We start from the raw sequence: 17,532 nt of genomic DNA on the forward strand, positions 1-17,532 counted from the left end.
GTGATGAGAATCAATACAATAATAGTCTCATCAAATGAATGGTTCATAATCAACTTAGACTAGATTAAAAGTATATTTTCAGCATAAATGTATGTATATACGATGACATTGTGGGTTTTGTGGCCACAGTAAGGATAGTAAGGCAATGATTCACATATCTGAACATTGTTTAAATGGGTAAGTTATTTCATGGAGCTAAAAGCAATGAAAATTCAAAAATATCATCCACCAAATGATATCCTTATCAGTGTTTTACATTTGAAATGTATTCTATAATATTTTCTTCATTAGCAATTACTGTAGTATCTTTATAAACAGATTTAGCAATTCACAGAAATCTTAAAATGCTGGTAAGTTACACAGTCCACAAACAAACATACCAGGTGAGGGATTTCCAGCTGCCTTACACTCCAGCTGTACGGGGCTGTTCACCACCACGGTCTCATTCAGCATCTTCCCTGCATCCTCCAGGCTGGGTGGTTCTGCAAGAAGCCCAAAGAGGCTAACTAGCACACATAAATAGGGTATTAAACTGAAATGGTTTCCTCATTGGGACTTGTCATTTCTTTCTTTTTTCTTCCTTTCTTTCACTTACATACAATGATATATTTGTAATAAAACTAAGGTACACTATTAAGTGGGGCTTCCCTGGTGGCTCAGATGGTCAAGAATCTGCCTGTAAGCGGGAGACCTGGGTTCAATTCCTGGGTTGGGAAGATCCCCTGGAGGAGGGCATGGCAACCCACTCCAGGAGTCTTGCCTGGAGAATCCCCATGGGCAGAGGGATACTATTAAATAGTATTGAAGAACAGGATGTAAAAGATCTTAAAAGGTTTTCTGGATCATCCATTACTCTATGCCCATAAAGGAAAAGCCTTGGATACATACATTAGCAGAGTAGTAAAAGAAAGTTAAGGGAGTATTTTTAATTTCAATTAATCTGATTAGTCTGATGATAAAATGCCTTTCAGTTCAGTTCAGTCACTCAGTCATGTCCGACTCTTTGAGACCCCATGAATCGCAGCACGCCAGGCCTCCCTGTCCATCACAAACTCCCAGAGTTCACTCAAACTCATGCCCATCAAGTCGGTGATGCCATCCAGCCATCTCATCCTGTTATCCCCTCCTCCTCCTGCCCCCAATCCCTCCCAGCATCAGGGTCTTTTCCAATGAGTCAACTCTTCACATCAGGTGGCCAAAGTATTGGAGTTTCAGCTTCAGCATCAGTCCTTCCAATGAACACCCAGGACTAATCTTCAGGATGGACTGGTTACCAAGAAGTAATCTAATGTATTTGAACTCTTCAGTGAAGAACATCAGTATTTCTCAAAATATCTGACTTAACCTTGTGCTTAGTCATTCAGTCATGTTCAACTGTTTGCGACCCTATGGACTGTACCCCACAAGGTTCCTTGGTCCATGGGGATTCTCCAGGCAAGAACACTGGAGTGGGTTGCCATGCCCTTCTCCAGGGGATCTTCCCAACCCAGGGATCGAACCCAAGTATCGTGTGTTGCAGGTGGATTCTTGACCCTCTGAGTCGCCAGGGGAGCCTGACTTTACCTTAGAACATTACTATCTTAAATCATTTCAGAGAAATTAGAATCATTTTTATTTATTAGAGTCTTTTTTGATAGAAAAGTTACAATTGTTAATAAAACAGAAAACTACATTTTCAACTTTAAATAATCACAGATAATACTGCTTTAGTTTTAAAGTTGGGCATCCCTGGTGGCTCAGAGGTAAAAAATCCACCTGTGATGCAAAAGACATCGGTTAGATCCCTGGGTTGGGAAGACCCCCTGAAGAAATGGCAACCCACTCCAGTACTCTTGCCTGAGAAATTCCATGGACAGAGGAGACGGCAGGCTACAGTCCATGGGGTCGCAAGAATTGGACATGACCTAGTGACTAAACCATGTATTTATAAAGTAGGAATTCAAAAGTTTAAGAGGCACAGTGTAAAAGTAATGACAACTTGGAATAGCAAAGCCCTACATCTCCTATCTTAAGGAATGCAGGAGGGATGTGAGGAAAAACAAAACTGCAAGTAAACTAGAGGTTTTCTCTTATTTGGAAAAGATCCTATGCATATGTTAACTTTGGGGTTTATATAAAAAACATTTTAAAGATTTGATAAATTTAACTTATTCAATGCACTAGAGCCCCTCACCTCCACCCCATATACAGTTAAATAACTGATCCATTAACCTAGCAAAAACAGAAAGGGAAAAGGAGACAAGGGAATAAGAAAAATGATTAGAACTAAACAACATGGTAGAGATAAAATCAAATATGTAAATAAAGAGCATAAATGTGAATGAGTTAATTTTCTTGGTCAATACAGAAAGAGTTAAGACTATCTGAGGGTTAACAGTTTTTTTTTTTTTTAATTAAAAAGTACAAGCAAAACAACTGTAATAATGTTGACAGTAAAGAGTTGGACAGAGATATAACAACAATAAGGGAGATATCAATTTCTGACAAACTGGTATACAAGGCAAAAATAATGCTTTCTACTGACTGAATTGTTGTAATTCAGAAAGAATCCACTATAATGATAATGCTTTATGCATTGAATAAAAAAGTAAAATTGTAAATAAAAAAGGAGAGAAAATTTAAAAAAATCTAAAAGTAGTATATTTCAGTATTTCTTAGAAATTAACTACATAGTGAAACAAAAAATAAAGTTATAAAGAATTTGAAGGCTAAAATTACCCAAACATACATATGTTTATATACACACATGTTATTTTTGTATTTATTGTTAACAAAAATACATATTATTTTCAAATGCCAACAGAATATTTTCAAAACAGACTATATGTTAGGTCACAAAAAATCTCAATAAGATATTTATACCACAATTTAAAAAATCATAGTAAGAAAATCACAGAACTCAGTAGTAAAATACAAAGTTCTCTACATGGGGAAAAACCTTATTAAAGAGGAAATCAAGATAAATGTATACGGGTAGAAAAAGTTAATTAGAATGAGACTGATTAAAAACTAAAATCTGTGGCCCATCAATAAGCAGTACATTACCCAAAGGCAATCTTAAAGTTCTAATCAACATGTTAAAAACTAAGAAATGCTAAAAATAAATGTTCTAAGTATTCAACTCAGATTCTAGAAAAAGACCAAAAAATAAACCTTAAAAAGTCAGGAATAAAGAAATAGTAGAAGTAGAAGACTACACCAAAGCAAACGAACAAGCAAAAGGAATAACAAACAATATAATTCAAAGCTGGTTTTTGACAAGTTTAAAATAAAGTCTGTCCTCAAAAGTTGATGACCTTATAGATCAGATTTCTATTTTTTTGGAAGTTGTTCCTGAAGACCAACTTTAGAGGCCACTTGGCCCTCAAACCTGTAGTTCATTTGTATTCATCTAACTCAATGTATTAACCCTTCCTGTTTGAAATGCTTAGATTGTTCCTGTTTTCTCCTGCATTCTGACTTATGATATGGCATTTGAGCAAAAAAAAAAAAAAAAAAAAGACCTTTAAATATGACTATCTGACTTTTACAACTAGAAAGGAAAACTAATTAGTCCATGGCACATTCCTCCAAAATAGTTATTTAAATATTAACTTGAAGCCTTCTGGACTAAACTGATCATTGACGGCTTTGACAGGCTATGTAACTGCTGCAATATAACAACATGGTGGGAATAAGAAAGAAAAGAGCCATGAAGCAGATTGGCTATTTTTCATTCCACTAGAGAACTTACGGAAAAAAAGATTAGATGTCAGCAAGAATGGTAGAATAAGGACTCGCAAAATCTACTCCACCATAAAAAAAAAAAGAACATTGGAAAATTATCAAAACCAACTTTCTTACAACTCGCTCGGGGGATTAACCAAATGCTTACAATAATTCAAGAAGTGTTTATTCAAGAAAAAGCACTAAATCTGATTAAGGAGAGTGAGTTTCACGGCATCTTATCTCACTTCTTCCCATCACTCTTTCCCTACCTCAGCAGTAATCTTGAAAACAAACAGGTCTGCAGCTACAGTGAAAGCACAGTCAATACTGAAGGGGAATAGAGCTACCGAAGAGCCCCGTTCCTAGAAAACTCACTATTTGACCTGTCTGGACTTTCTCTGGAAATTTCCACTCATCACTTAACTAGCCAGACCCAAAGTTTGCTCAGTGAAATCAGCCCCTTTTCCAGAGGCATTTTAAAGGCTATCAAAACAGACTTCACAGAGATTGTCCAGGAAAGTTACCGTATTAGTTTCCTTTCCCTTCCATAACAAATTATTTCAAAGTTGGTACTTTAAGCAACACAAGTGTATTATTTGTGGGTCAGAAATCAACATGGCTTCACTGGGTTAAAATCAAAGTTGCAGAAGGACTCATTTCCTTTCTGCTGGGTTAGAGGAAAACCTATTTCCTTGCCTATTCCAACTTTTAGAGAGGACATATATTCCTTGACTTCTGGACACCTTCCTCCATCTACAAAGCTAGTAATAGGGAAGCTCAAAAGACCTCACATCCCATCATTCTGAATTCGGCCTTGATTTTCTACTTTTCATGACATGTCTGGGTCCATCTAGATAATCCACAATAATCTCCCTATTTTAAGGTCCACTGATTGACAACATTAAATTGAACTAAAAAAAAAATACTAAAGGAAGTCCTTCAGACTGCATAAAAAGAGTGACTTTAATACATATAAAAAGTAAAGGGCACTGGTAGAGGTAACGAATAGTAAAGACAGAAAACTGTACATTTTGCATGTAACACTGTTTTCTCCTTCCTGATTAAAAGACAATAACATAAATCAATAATTATAAACATATATTGACAGGCACATGATGAATAAAGATGCAATTTGTAATTTGTATGACTATAACAGCACAAAAGAGGAGAAAGGGAAGGGATCTATATAGGAGCAAAGTTTTTATAATACTGAAATTAAATTAGTATTAATCCAAAGTATTAACATTATTAAGTTGCTAATTGTAATCCTTAGGGCAACCACTAAAAATGAACTCAAAAATATGGAATAAGAAGGAATAAGATAAACAAAATGGTACACAAGAAAATATCTATTTAACACAAAAAGGTAGCAATGGAAGGACACAAAAACAACACATACAAACACACATATAAATGGTAGACATAAATCCTAGCATCTCAGTAATTACATTAAATGCAAACATATTAAACACTCTAAGCAAAAGGCAGAAGAGACCAGCAGAGTGGATTTAAAAAGCAAAAGAAAAATAAAAACATGACCTAACTATGTTGTCTACAAGTGACCCACTTTAGATTCAAGGACACAAATAGGTTGAAAGTAAAGGGATGGAAAAGATAAACCATGCAAACAGTAAGCAAATAAAAATGGAGAGGCTACACCAATATAAAAAACAAAACAGATTTTGAAAGAAAAATTGTTAGTAGCAACCAAGTAAGATATTTTTAAATGACACAAAGTATCAATTTATCCAAAATATGTGACAATTATAATCACATATTCAGTAATAGTTACTCAGTGGTATCTGACTCTTGGCAAACCCATGAACTTGCCACCAGGTTCCTTTATCCTTGGAATTCTCAAAGAAAGAATACTGGAGTGGGTAGCCATTCCTTCTCCAGGGGATCTTCCTGACCCATGGATTGAACCCGGGTCTCCTGTAGAACAGGCAGACTTTCTTTTTTTACCATTTGAGCCACCAGGAAAGCCCATAAGGAAAAGTGTTAAGCACTCAGCCATGCCTGACTCTTCGCGATCCCATGGACTGTAGCCTGCCAGGCTCCTCTGTCCGTGGAATTTTCCAGGCAAGAATCTGCCTGCAAGAGACCAGGTTTCAATCCCTGGGCTGGGAAAATCCCCTGAAGAAGGGAATGAATGGCCATCCACTCCAGTAATACTGTCCATGGGGTTGCAAGGAGTCAGAAACAACTGAGTAACTAACATACACATTCACAAAACAAAGGAGTCTTTAGATACATGGAACAAAAATTTTGCAGAATCAAAGGGAGAAAGACAATTCAAAAGTAATAGTTGGAGACACCAATATTCCACTTTCAATAATGGATATAACAATTAGACAAAAATCAAAAATAGAAGACTTGAACAACACTATAAAATAAGAGATACACATAGAAGAGTCCACACAAGAATAGCAAAATCAACATCCTTCTCAAGTGCACATGTAATATTTTAAAGAATAAACCATATATTAGGCTATAAAAGAAGTCTCAAGACATTTAAAAGGATTAGATCATACAATCTGTGTTTTTAAACCACAACAGAATGAAATTATGAATCAATCATAAGAGAAGAGTTGGGAAATTTACAAATATGTACAAATGAAATAGCATACTCCTAAATAACATGTTTCTCAAAGAAAAAAATCATATAAGATATTACATAATACCCTGAGATAAATTAAAATAAAAATACAACACACCAAAACTTACGGGATGCACACAAAGCAACACTTAGAGTGAGATTCATAGCTGTAAATAACTATATTAAAAATTCAAATCAGTAACCTAACATTCCACCTAAAGAAACCAGAATAACAAAGAAGAGTAAAGTAAACCCAAAGCAGGCAGAATAAAGGAAATAATAAAGAATAGAGCAAAAACAGACAATAGAAAGAAAGAGAAAATCAATGAAACTAAAATCTGTTTTTTTGAAAGATCAGTAAAGGGGACGAAATTTTAGCCCAACTGACTAAGAGAAAACAAAAGAGAGGAGACCAAATTACTATGATCAGGAAAGAAACAAGGGTCATTGCTACCAACCTTACAGAATTACAAATAACTAAACAGTAATATTATAAACAGTTTTGTGCCAACAACTAGATTATAACCTAGATGTAATAGATAATTTCTTGGAAAGACACAAACGACTGACACAGACTCAAAAAGAAACTGAAAATCTGAAAAGACACATAAAAACAAATTACATTAATAATAATAAAAAAAAGTCCTTCACACACATACAAAACTGGAGAATGGCTTTAATAGTGAATTCTGCCAAACACTTAAGAAACTGAGTCCTTCACAAACTTTCAAAAAAAAGCAGAGAATGAGTGAAATACTTCTTAAATCATTCTAAGACGTCAGTGTAACATGATAACAGAATCAGACAGAGAGTCAATAAAAGGACGCTATTGGAGAAGGAAATGGCAACCCACTCCAGTGTTCTTGCCTGGAGAATCCCAGGGACGGGGGAGCCTGGTGGGCTGCAGTCTATGGGGTCGCAGAGAGTCGGGCACGACTGAAGCGACTTAGCAGCAGCTTAGCAGCATAGATCAATATCCATTATGAAAAGAGACACAAAAATCATCAAGAAAATACTAGTTGGGTGAATCCAGCAACAGGTAAAACATAATATACACCATGACTAAGAGGAATTTATTCCAGAATGGCAGGGTTGGCTTAACATATGAAAATCAAGTACTGTATTCAATTCAGTATTATACTAAAGAATTAACTCAAAATGGATTAAAGACTTAAATGTAAGACCTGAAACCACAAACTCCTGCTGCTGCTGCTGCTAAGTCGCTTCAGTCGTGTCCGACTCTGTGCGACCAAGGAAACGATACCATTCACCATTGCAACAAAAAGAATAAAATACTTAGGAGTATATCTACCTAAAGAAACAAAAGACCTATACATAGAAAACTATAAAACACTGATGAAAGAAATCAAAGAGGACACAAACAGATGGAGAAATATACCGTGTTCATGGATTGGAAGAATCAATATTGTCAAAATGGCTATACTACCCAAAGCAATCTATAGATTCAATGCAATCCCTATCAAGCTACCAACGGTATTTTTCACAGAACTAGAACAAATAATTTCACAATTTGTATGGAAATACAAGAAACCTCGAATAGCCAAAGTAACCTTGAGAAAGAAGAATGGAACTGGAGGAATCAATCTGCCTGACTTCAGGCTCTACTACAAAGCCACAGTCATCAAGACAGTATGGTACTGGCACAAAGACAGAAGTATAGATCAATGGAACAGAATAGAAAGCCCAGAGATAAATCCACGAACCTATGGTCACCTTATCTTCGACAAAGGAGGCAAGGATATACAATGGAAAAAAGACAACCTCTTTAACAAGTGGTGCTGGGAAAACTGGTCAACCACCTGTAAAAGAATGAAACTAGAACACTTTCTAACACCATACACAAAAATAAACTCAAAATGGATTAAAGATCTAAATGTAAGACCAGAAACTATAAAACTCCTAGAGGAGAACATAGGCAAAACACTCTCCGACATAAATCACAGCAGGATCCTCTATGACCCACATCCCAGAATTTTAGAAACAAAAGCAAAAATAAACAAATGGGACCTAATGAACCTTAAAAGCTTTTGCACAACAAAGGAAACTATAAGCAAGGTGAAAAGACAGCCCTCAGATTGGGAGAAAATAATAGCAAGTGAAGCAACAGACAAAGGATTAATTTCAAAAATATACAAGCAACTCCTCCAGCTCAACTCCAGAAAAATAAATGACCCAATCAAAAAATGGGCCAAAGAACTCAACAGACATTTCTCCAAGGAAGACATACAGATGGCTAAAAAACACATGAAAAGATGCTCAACATCACTCATTATCAGAGAAATGCAAATCAAAACCACAATGAGGTACCATTACACGCCAGTCAGGATGGCTGCTATCCAAAAGTCTACAAGCAATAAATGCTGGAGAGGGTGTGGAGAAAAGGGAACCCTCTTACACTGTTGGTGGGAATGCAAACTAGTACAGCCGCTATGGAAAACAGTGTGGAGATTTCTTAAAAAACTGGAAATAGAACTGCCATATGACCCAGCAATACCACTTCTAGGCATATACACCAAGGAAACCAGATCTGAAAGAGACACGTGCACCCCAATGTTCATCGCAGCACTGTTTATAATTGCCAGGACATGGAAGCAACCTAGATGCCCATCAGCAGATGAATGGATGAGGAAGCTGTGGTACATATACACCATGGAATATTACTCAGCCGTTAAAAAGAATTCATTTGAATCAGTTCTAATGAGATGGATGAAACTGGAGCCCATTATACAGAGCGAAGTAAGCCAGAAAGATAAAGACCATTACAGTATACTAACACATATATATGGAATTTAGAAAGATGGTAACGATAACCCTATATGCAAAAAAAAAAAAAAAAAAAGAGACTCAGATGTATAGAACAGACTTGTGGACTCTATGGGAGAACCCGGGGGTGGGATGTTTCAAGAGAACAGCATCGAAACATGTATATCTAGGGTGAAACAGATCACCAGCCCAGGTTGGATGCATGAGACAAGTGCTCAGGCCTGGTGCACTGGGAGGACCCAGAGGGATGGGGTGGAGAGGGAGGTGGGAGGGGGGACCGGGATGGGGAATACAAGTAAATCCATGGCTAATTCAATGTATGACAAAAACCACTGCAATGCTGTAAAGTAATTAGCCTCCAACTAATAAAAATAAATGAAAAAAAAAAAGGGTGAATAATCAAAATATACAAAAAACTTAGACAACTCAATAGCAAAAAAAAAAACCACCAACAAATAATAAATAATACAAATATATAATGGGCAAAGGACCTGAATAGACAGTTTTTCAAAGAAGATATACAAATGGCCAACAGGTACATGAAAAGGAGCTCACCATCACTACTCGTCAGGGAAATGTAAATCAAAATCACAGTGAATTATCAATGCACAATTGTTAGGATGGTTATTATAAGAAATACAAGCAACAACAAGTGTTAGTGAGAATGTGGAAAAAAAGAAACTTGTACACTTTCAGTAGGAATGTAAATGGTTAATGACCACTAGAAAACAGCATGAACTTTCCTCAAAAAAGTTAAAAACAGAACTACCATATGGTCCAGCCATGGTCCAGCAACCCCATATTTGGTTATATATCTGAAGGAAATAAAATCAGTATCTCAAAGAGATGTCTATAACTCCCATGTTCACTGCAGCCAAGACATAGAAACAATTTGTGTCCATAGACAGATGAATGGATAATGAAGATGCTACCTTTCTCTCTCTCTTTCTGTGTGTTTATTATATGCACAGTTGTATGTTATATAATATATACGTTATGATTATTAATGTATATATTATATAATGTAACTATATATAGAGAGAGAGACAGACAGACAGATGGAATACTTCTCAGTTATAAGAAAGAAGGAAATTCTGTCACTTGAAACAAACTGAATGATCTGCATTTCTCTGATAATGAGTGATGTTGAACATCTTTTCATGTGTTTGTTAGCCATCTGTATGTCTTCTTTGGAGAAATGTCTGCTTAGTTCTTTGGCCCATTTTTTGATTGGGTCATTTATTTTTCTGGAATTGAGCTGCAGGAGTTGCTTGTATATTTTTGAGATTAATCCTTTGTCTGTTGCTTCACTTGCTATTATTTTCTCCCGATCTGAGGGATATCTTTTCACCTTGCTTATCGTTTCCTTTGTTGTGCAAAAGCTTTTAAGTTTCATTAGGTCCCATTTGTTTATTTTTGCTTTTATTTTCATTAATCTGGGAGGTGGGTCATAGAGGATCTTGCTGTGATTTATGTCGGAGAGTGTTTTGCCTATGTTCTCCTCTAGGAGTTTATAGTTTCTGGTCTTACATTTAGATCTTTAATCCATTGAAATTATAGGACCTTATGCTGAGTGAAATAAGCCAGACAGAGAAAGATAAATACTATATGATCTCACTTCTATGTGGAATTTAAGAAGAGTTGAACTCATAGAACCTGAGAATAGAATGGTGGTACCAGGGGCTGGGGGTGGGAGAAATGGGGAGATACTGGTCAAAAGGTACAACCCTTCATTTACAAGATCAAGTTCTGGGAATCTAATGTACACCACGGTGACTATTCTACTACCAAATACTGTATTGCTAAGGCAGTAGATCTTAAATGTTCTCACTACACACACACAAATCGTAACTCTGTAAAATGGTGGATGTGTTAATTTGATTTTAATAATATTTCACAAAGTATACATACATTGAATCATCCCATGGTACACTTCAAATGTATAGAATTTTATTCATCAATTATATCTTGATAAAGCTGGGGAAAAAAGAATAAAAGAGACAGAGTGGTACTGGCATAAGAATCACAATTAGGCAATGGAACAGAATTGATTTTAGAGAAATTTAACCCTTACATGTACAATCAAATGACTTCAAAAAGCATGCCAAGCCATTCAGTGGGGGAAAGATTAGCCTTTTCAATAAATGGTGCTAGTTCATTAAACATAAAAACTAAATAAAAATATAAATACTATTATTCCCTTCTAGCACAAAGAGATGGTCTTGGAATTTTGAATTTAGGTGAACACTGTTGTAGAAGAGGAATTAATAAGGTAATAATATTTTGTGATAACAATAAGATGTCTGCATACTAAGTACTCCAAGTAGAAGACTGAACTCTATTCAACCTACTGGTTTTCTTTCTTCTAAAAGCTCCAGGCATGTATCACGCCAAAATCAAAACACCTTCCTCTGAACGGTCTAAATTTTGCCTATTATTTTAATCATTCAGAGATAGTAATTCTTTTTTTTCAAATCATGGTAAGATTTGAATTAATATATAACTGACCAAATGTGCCCTGGATACTCCCTAACCATGAAAATTATAATACAATGAATAATAAGTTCACCAATACCAATAAAAGAGCATAGTAGAGCCCTGAACTAAAGTTACCCTTTAAAAGAGAAAAGTTCTCTACAATATTCTCCGGTCTCCTCTAGGCCACAAGTGAACTATTACACAAAACACAAAAACAACATAGAAAAAAATTTTAAGTGGGTGTTAGCATATTTTAGCCAAGCAAATACTTCCAAATAATAAAATTAAGGGTGCTCTACTAATGTTTTAGCCAGACAAGTAATACAGACACAAAATAGTTGCTGGCCAACAGTCAAGACAGCAGGACTTTAGATATATTTGTTAAAATGTTGGTGTAATGAGAAGAGCCAGAAGCCATGTGTGTGTTTGGCCAAAACAGTCACAGATAATAACTAGGAACCAGACACCAGGCTATATTTTTCATGTCTAGTCTCGCATTGATTCCTCAGAACAACTTCCCTGATTGTGGTATTATCTTCATCCTTTCCATTATACAGATGAGAAAACTAAGCTTTAAAAAAGTTAGCATCTAAGCCCACTCTCCTCCAGATAATACTTGAGAGTGTAGCAGCCCCAGTCCAAAGCTTTTCACCACAATATTATACTTCTGGGTGCTTCACCTTGGTTGATTTTGGCTAGAAAATAATTACGTGCAGATGAATGCTTGAGCCATTAGACCCCAAAGAATCATTTGTTTGTGGAAACATCTGCTCACTTGGCAGGTATCTGAGGTTTAAATATAATTGCATAGTTTGGTCTAGAGAATTAGAACTTCCAGAATTATGAAACTTTGATCATCAAAAGGACCACCTACGGAGAGCCTCTGCCTTCTATAATAGAACATCCCCTGGAAAACCCAAGGGATCATAAGAATGTTCCCCTCCTCACGATCATGACTTCATTTCCAGTCCAGGAGGCCACGCACCCTTACTCCACCTTTTGGAAACACTTTTTTCCATGTTTGAGAAAAATGGAAGCATCTATACTCGTTTTTTATAGAAAAGCAAAATAATAAACAATTTGAAACCTGAGTTTCTTAGGATTGAATACCTTTGGATGACAATTGTATGGATAGAAAAGACTTGCTTGCTGAGTGTGTTACTCCTGGGATTAAAACAAATCCTAATTTAAAAAACAGCTATAGGATTGGTTAAACAATAAAAGAAATAATAAAATGACAGTTGCTTGCCTATAGATTTTTCAATGTCCCTCTTAATATACAGCACCAGACTTGGATATAATACTTTGGAAGCACTCAGAAAGCAAGAATATAAGAAGGCTACTGCAAACTTCTATTACTGACTTCTTAGCTTTATTACAAAATTGAATTATCAAATTAATAATTAGAGAGAGTCATTAATATCTCAAGTACTTCAAAGTGTGGTATCTTTAAGCCACTCTCTCCCTATTCTTATGCAATTTTTTGGCCTCAGATTAATTTGTCATTTTTAACCTCTGAGGTCTTTGTGAAATCCATCAACTAATCCCTTAGAAATTTCTACATCTTTTTTAACATCTCCAATTCTCCCTGAAATTATGAATACAAATACAAAAGAGGACAGGATCAAGTCTGGCACCATGTCCCTCCGATGTGACACAGTCATCATGAAGGCCAAGATGATACATCACTTTCTGTTCATATTCCTGTCACATGTCATGTTAACTACTTCCTCCAGGTTATCATGATCAGTATCATTTATTCTTCCTTCAGGTTGATGAAATGTTATCCAGACAAGTCAAGATCATATTAGAGGAAACATTTTCAGCTAGTAATATATCTTACTTATATTCTATGGTAATTCATATCAAGAAAACTGTTTTACATTTTCCGACTAGTCTGGTAGTTTTTTTAAAATCCTTACAGTGACCAATCTTGTGTTTCTCTCTTTTTTCACACTGACCCAGATATCCTCCAGCCTCCTTCCCCTGTCTCAGATGATTTTTCACTTGTGTACTCTAATTGAATCTCTTGCTAACATATATTTTGTTACCATATTTAGACAGTACGTTGATAGACTTGTGTTATCTCAGATATTGGATCTGCTTTTTCTTTTCTGTTGTTGCCCTGTGTTTGATGGGATACTTGAGTTCTTCCATGGACTCTAATCTTCAGTCAGTCTTGACTACACCGGCAAGTCTCTAGACCAGTCTTATAGTCTGGGCCAATGTTTCCCCATGTGAAGGCTCAGATTACTTGCATGAGAGATGCTGTTTCATGAGATGTGGGAACGGGTCCAGAAAGCTGTATTTCTAAAAAGCAATATATATGATTTTTAAGAATACAAGTCTGGGAGCCCCAAATACTGAGGTCTGGTTTTTCCCAGTTCTGGAGACATGTTCTCTTCTCCACTACAGAGTCTTCATTTAAATAATTTAAAGCAGTCTAGAGAGCAAATAAATTCTTTTTTCTGGACAGCTTCTAAAAGAGTAGAAGTGGGAGATAATATTATATCTAAAACCTTTAAACCTTGAAAGCACTCTTCAAGTCAGATACTCAGAGAGATTAATTAAGTGGCTTGCTCAAAGTTATACAGATCATGGTTAACAAAGAATTTAAACCAAAGATGGCATGAATCCAGTGCCTGAGATGATGGCAACATATCATGCTATCCTACTCAACTGCATTCTCTTAGCCAGCAATGGAGACCAGGTTAGGATTGAAGCTATTGGAAAGGAGAAGATAAGCAATCTGTACTAAAAGGAGACAAGGAGACTCAGGGCAGGAAAATGGGGAAGGAGAGCAAGGCCACCCCCAACACACTCTTAGATGGAAGCTGAGGTCTGAGTATATGCTAGAGACAGCTGCCAAAGAAACTGGAAAGATACAGAAGGCCTCACAAGGAATGAGGTAAATTTAAGGCAACTTAAGGAAGAGCAAGTCAATCTGTCCCCTAACCCTCAAGTATGGTGAGACAATTCCAAGACGGGTTACAGTCAGATATTGATCACTAAGTTAATTATTCAACGAAAAACTAAAGGTCCTCTAAGAAATACGGTTTATGTATATGACATAAGTCGGATGTTCATATCTGAAAAACTGGGGAAAGAATAAAGTGGGTTTTTGGAAACATTTAGCGAATTGATCATTTGAATTTTTTAACTGGGTGATTTAATTAAAAGAAAACATGTAAAGAAACAGATTAGAAGGATTCAATATCCACACAAAATTTTTTCATTCACTTATTATTTACTCTTTCATTTGTCAAACATTTATTGACTTCCTACTATATACCTGGAGTTAAGCTAAATGCTGGGGTGTTATTTCAGGTTAAGATCATTCAGTAAATATGGGGTGAATACATGAATGAATGGATGGAATGAATGAATAAAAGGCTTAACAAACAATCACATGAATTAGAGAAAATGAACAAAGTATACAAGGAGATCTTCGCTAGCTCTCTGCAAATATCCTTGGCTGAATTAGGAAAGTCCAAACCTTCAATTCTTGGTCCTTTCTGATGAACCTCTATCTACAGATCTAAAGTCTCACACTGATGGTCAGGGAGTCTTTCAAGTTTACTGTGAAGCTGTAATATTCATGAAGCATTCCATGGCCACTCAGACTTTTTATCAAAGTATACAAGAAAAGATCCTCAGTCAAAGATAGCTTCTACTCACTTCTAGCTTCTAAAAATTCAACTTTTAGGCAGGCAAGACAATCATAGACAATGCGAAGGAAAAAATCTGCAACTTCTGGTTTTTCAACAAAAGTTGTCTGTATAAAGCTATCAGCTAACAGAATTGAAATAATTAAAACCCAAGGTAGTGTGTTTGTTTATGAGCTCTAGCATGTCTATTTGACAACATGAAAACAGAAGGTCTTCAATATGAGTGATGACAATAATGTAAACTATATACTTTTCTCATGTAGACTAAAATAAACACTCACTTCTTTTATATTACAATTCAATAAAAATGGGCCCAACATGTTTTTTAAAGAGACCATAGAAATACTCTTTTGTTGAGACATGGAGGTGCCGTTACCATGTACATGCAGTTGAATGGGCTGCTGTGTTTCTCCAGCTGCGTTGGTAGCCACGCACGTGTATCTGCCAGCATCTTCCATCAGGGCTTTGGCAATTTGTAGAAGTCGACCAGAAGACTGTATCTAATTGGGATCAAAAAGGATGGCAACATTCTGTACTTTACACGTGGACTTGAAAATATTTGCTGAATAGACAAACTCATTTAAGTTTATAATATCTAATTATATTCTTATGCTGGTATCTTAATTACCTTTTGACAAATTAGAGCCAGATCGCTTCATCATGCACAAGAAAACAGACTATTTTGAGTGAAAAGCTTTTCTTATGCATTGGAAAACACAAAGTAAAGTTACCTAAGGCCAGCCTGCTGGTATAGTCATAAAAGTCCACTGAATAAAAACGCTTTAGCACTGCAACTATGAGGTATGTGATGAAAATGTAGCTATTTGAAAAAAAAACATGGTTATATTTATATAACACTTCATAAATAGTTTTAAAACAACAATCTTTTTTGATTAAATGGTCACAGGGGCCAGAAAAACAATAAAAAATTATAAAATATGAGTAATGGAAATGCAGATAAATTTCCTCCTGTCTGGTTTCCCTTATTCCCCTCTTAAGCACACGACAACCGGCCTCCACCATTTTGGAACTCGTGATTTTGTGGTTATACTTTGAAAATGATTATTCAGGGGTTAGCAGTAACTTCCTTTTCTTAAGATTTCTTTGACATGGGCCATTTTTTAAAGTCTTTATTGAATCTGTTACAAGACTGCTTCTGCTTTATGTTTTGGTTTTTTTCAGCCGTGAGGTATGCGGGATCATAGCTCCCCAACTAGAGACTGAACCCCCTGCATTGGAAAGCAAAGTCTCAAGCATTGGACCACCAGGTAAGTCCCACCAGTAACTTCTAATCCCAGCACCAGCAGTCTAGGCAGTGAGCTAATACTATAGCATTTGGCATTGTGGACTTCCTACTCCTTCAATCACTCCGCTCTCTGGTAGTTGAAGAGACAGTACTCCCTCAGTTTTCACTCTCTGACTTTCTTAGTAGATTACAGAACCTGCTTCCTCCTCCTGTCCCATAAACAGGAAACTTGGCTCTCTGATAGTTTTCATCCAAACCCATGTCTTCAATGAAGAATCCTGTGCAGGCTCCTAAATTTACAGGACTGGCCTCAACTTCTCTCCTGAGCTTCCAACTGTCTGCTGGACAAGTCAGCATATGAAACGTAACACCTCCAAAACAAAGCTTATAACTGTTTTCCCCATATTTCTCAACCTAATTCTCATGTCATGTTTCCAGTCTTGTTTAATGGCACCGGTCATCTGGGTTTCAGAGGCCACTTTGATTCTCCTAGTAATCAGGCCATGCTATGTTTCTCAGATCCCTTGTCTCCATTCTCACAGCCACTGTGGGATTATAATAGCTCCTTAATTTATATTCCAGTGTCTCCAGCCTCCCAAACTGCTAATCTGCCTTGCATACTGTTGCCAGAATAATTTGTCTAAAACGCAAATTTGATCCTTTTACCAGTCCCCCTTCAAAGCTCATTCATGGCTCACCACTTTGCCCAGAACGAAACTGGAGCTCAGCGAAACCTTCCAGGCTCACCACATTCTGACCCCAGATGATCTCTCTGTATGCTGCCATGTACACTCCCACTTAACTTCTTCTCCAGCCATACTGTACTAAACATGGCAAGCACACATTCACATACTTATATTCACTTCTGGACTTTCACACATGGCCTTTAAAAAGTGCCATAATTTCTTAAGACTCTGCGTTACACCAGTTTTCTCTCCTGTTTCTTCTCACTCTTTACGCTGCCCTTGAATTAAGTCATCCCTGTCCATGAGTTTCAAATATCATAATGTGTCAATATCTACAGCTATCCTTTGAGCTCCAAGACCATA

General features: G+C 36.3%; 1 protein-coding gene across 1 annotated transcript in view; it reads right to left on the minus strand.

Moving 5' to 3' along the window:
* HMCN1 (hemicentin 1) overlaps positions 1-17,532 on the minus strand; it is a 514,767-nt gene that overhangs the window by 185,340 nt on the left and 311,895 nt on the right. Inside the window, exons 36-37 of the mRNA XM_070473938.1 lie at positions 15,614-15,737; positions 381-482 (exon numbers count right to left, since the gene is read on the minus strand). Of these exons, the coding sequence (XP_070330039.1) occupies positions 381-482; positions 15,614-15,737 (226 nt within the window). The remainder of the gene's footprint in view (positions 1-380; positions 483-15,613; positions 15,738-17,532) is intronic.

Source organism: Odocoileus virginianus, chromosome 11, assembly GCF_023699985.2.
Source record: "Odocoileus virginianus isolate 20LAN1187 ecotype Illinois chromosome 11, Ovbor_1.2, whole genome shotgun sequence".
NCBI lineage: Eukaryota > Metazoa > Chordata > Mammalia > Artiodactyla > Cervidae > Odocoileus > Odocoileus virginianus.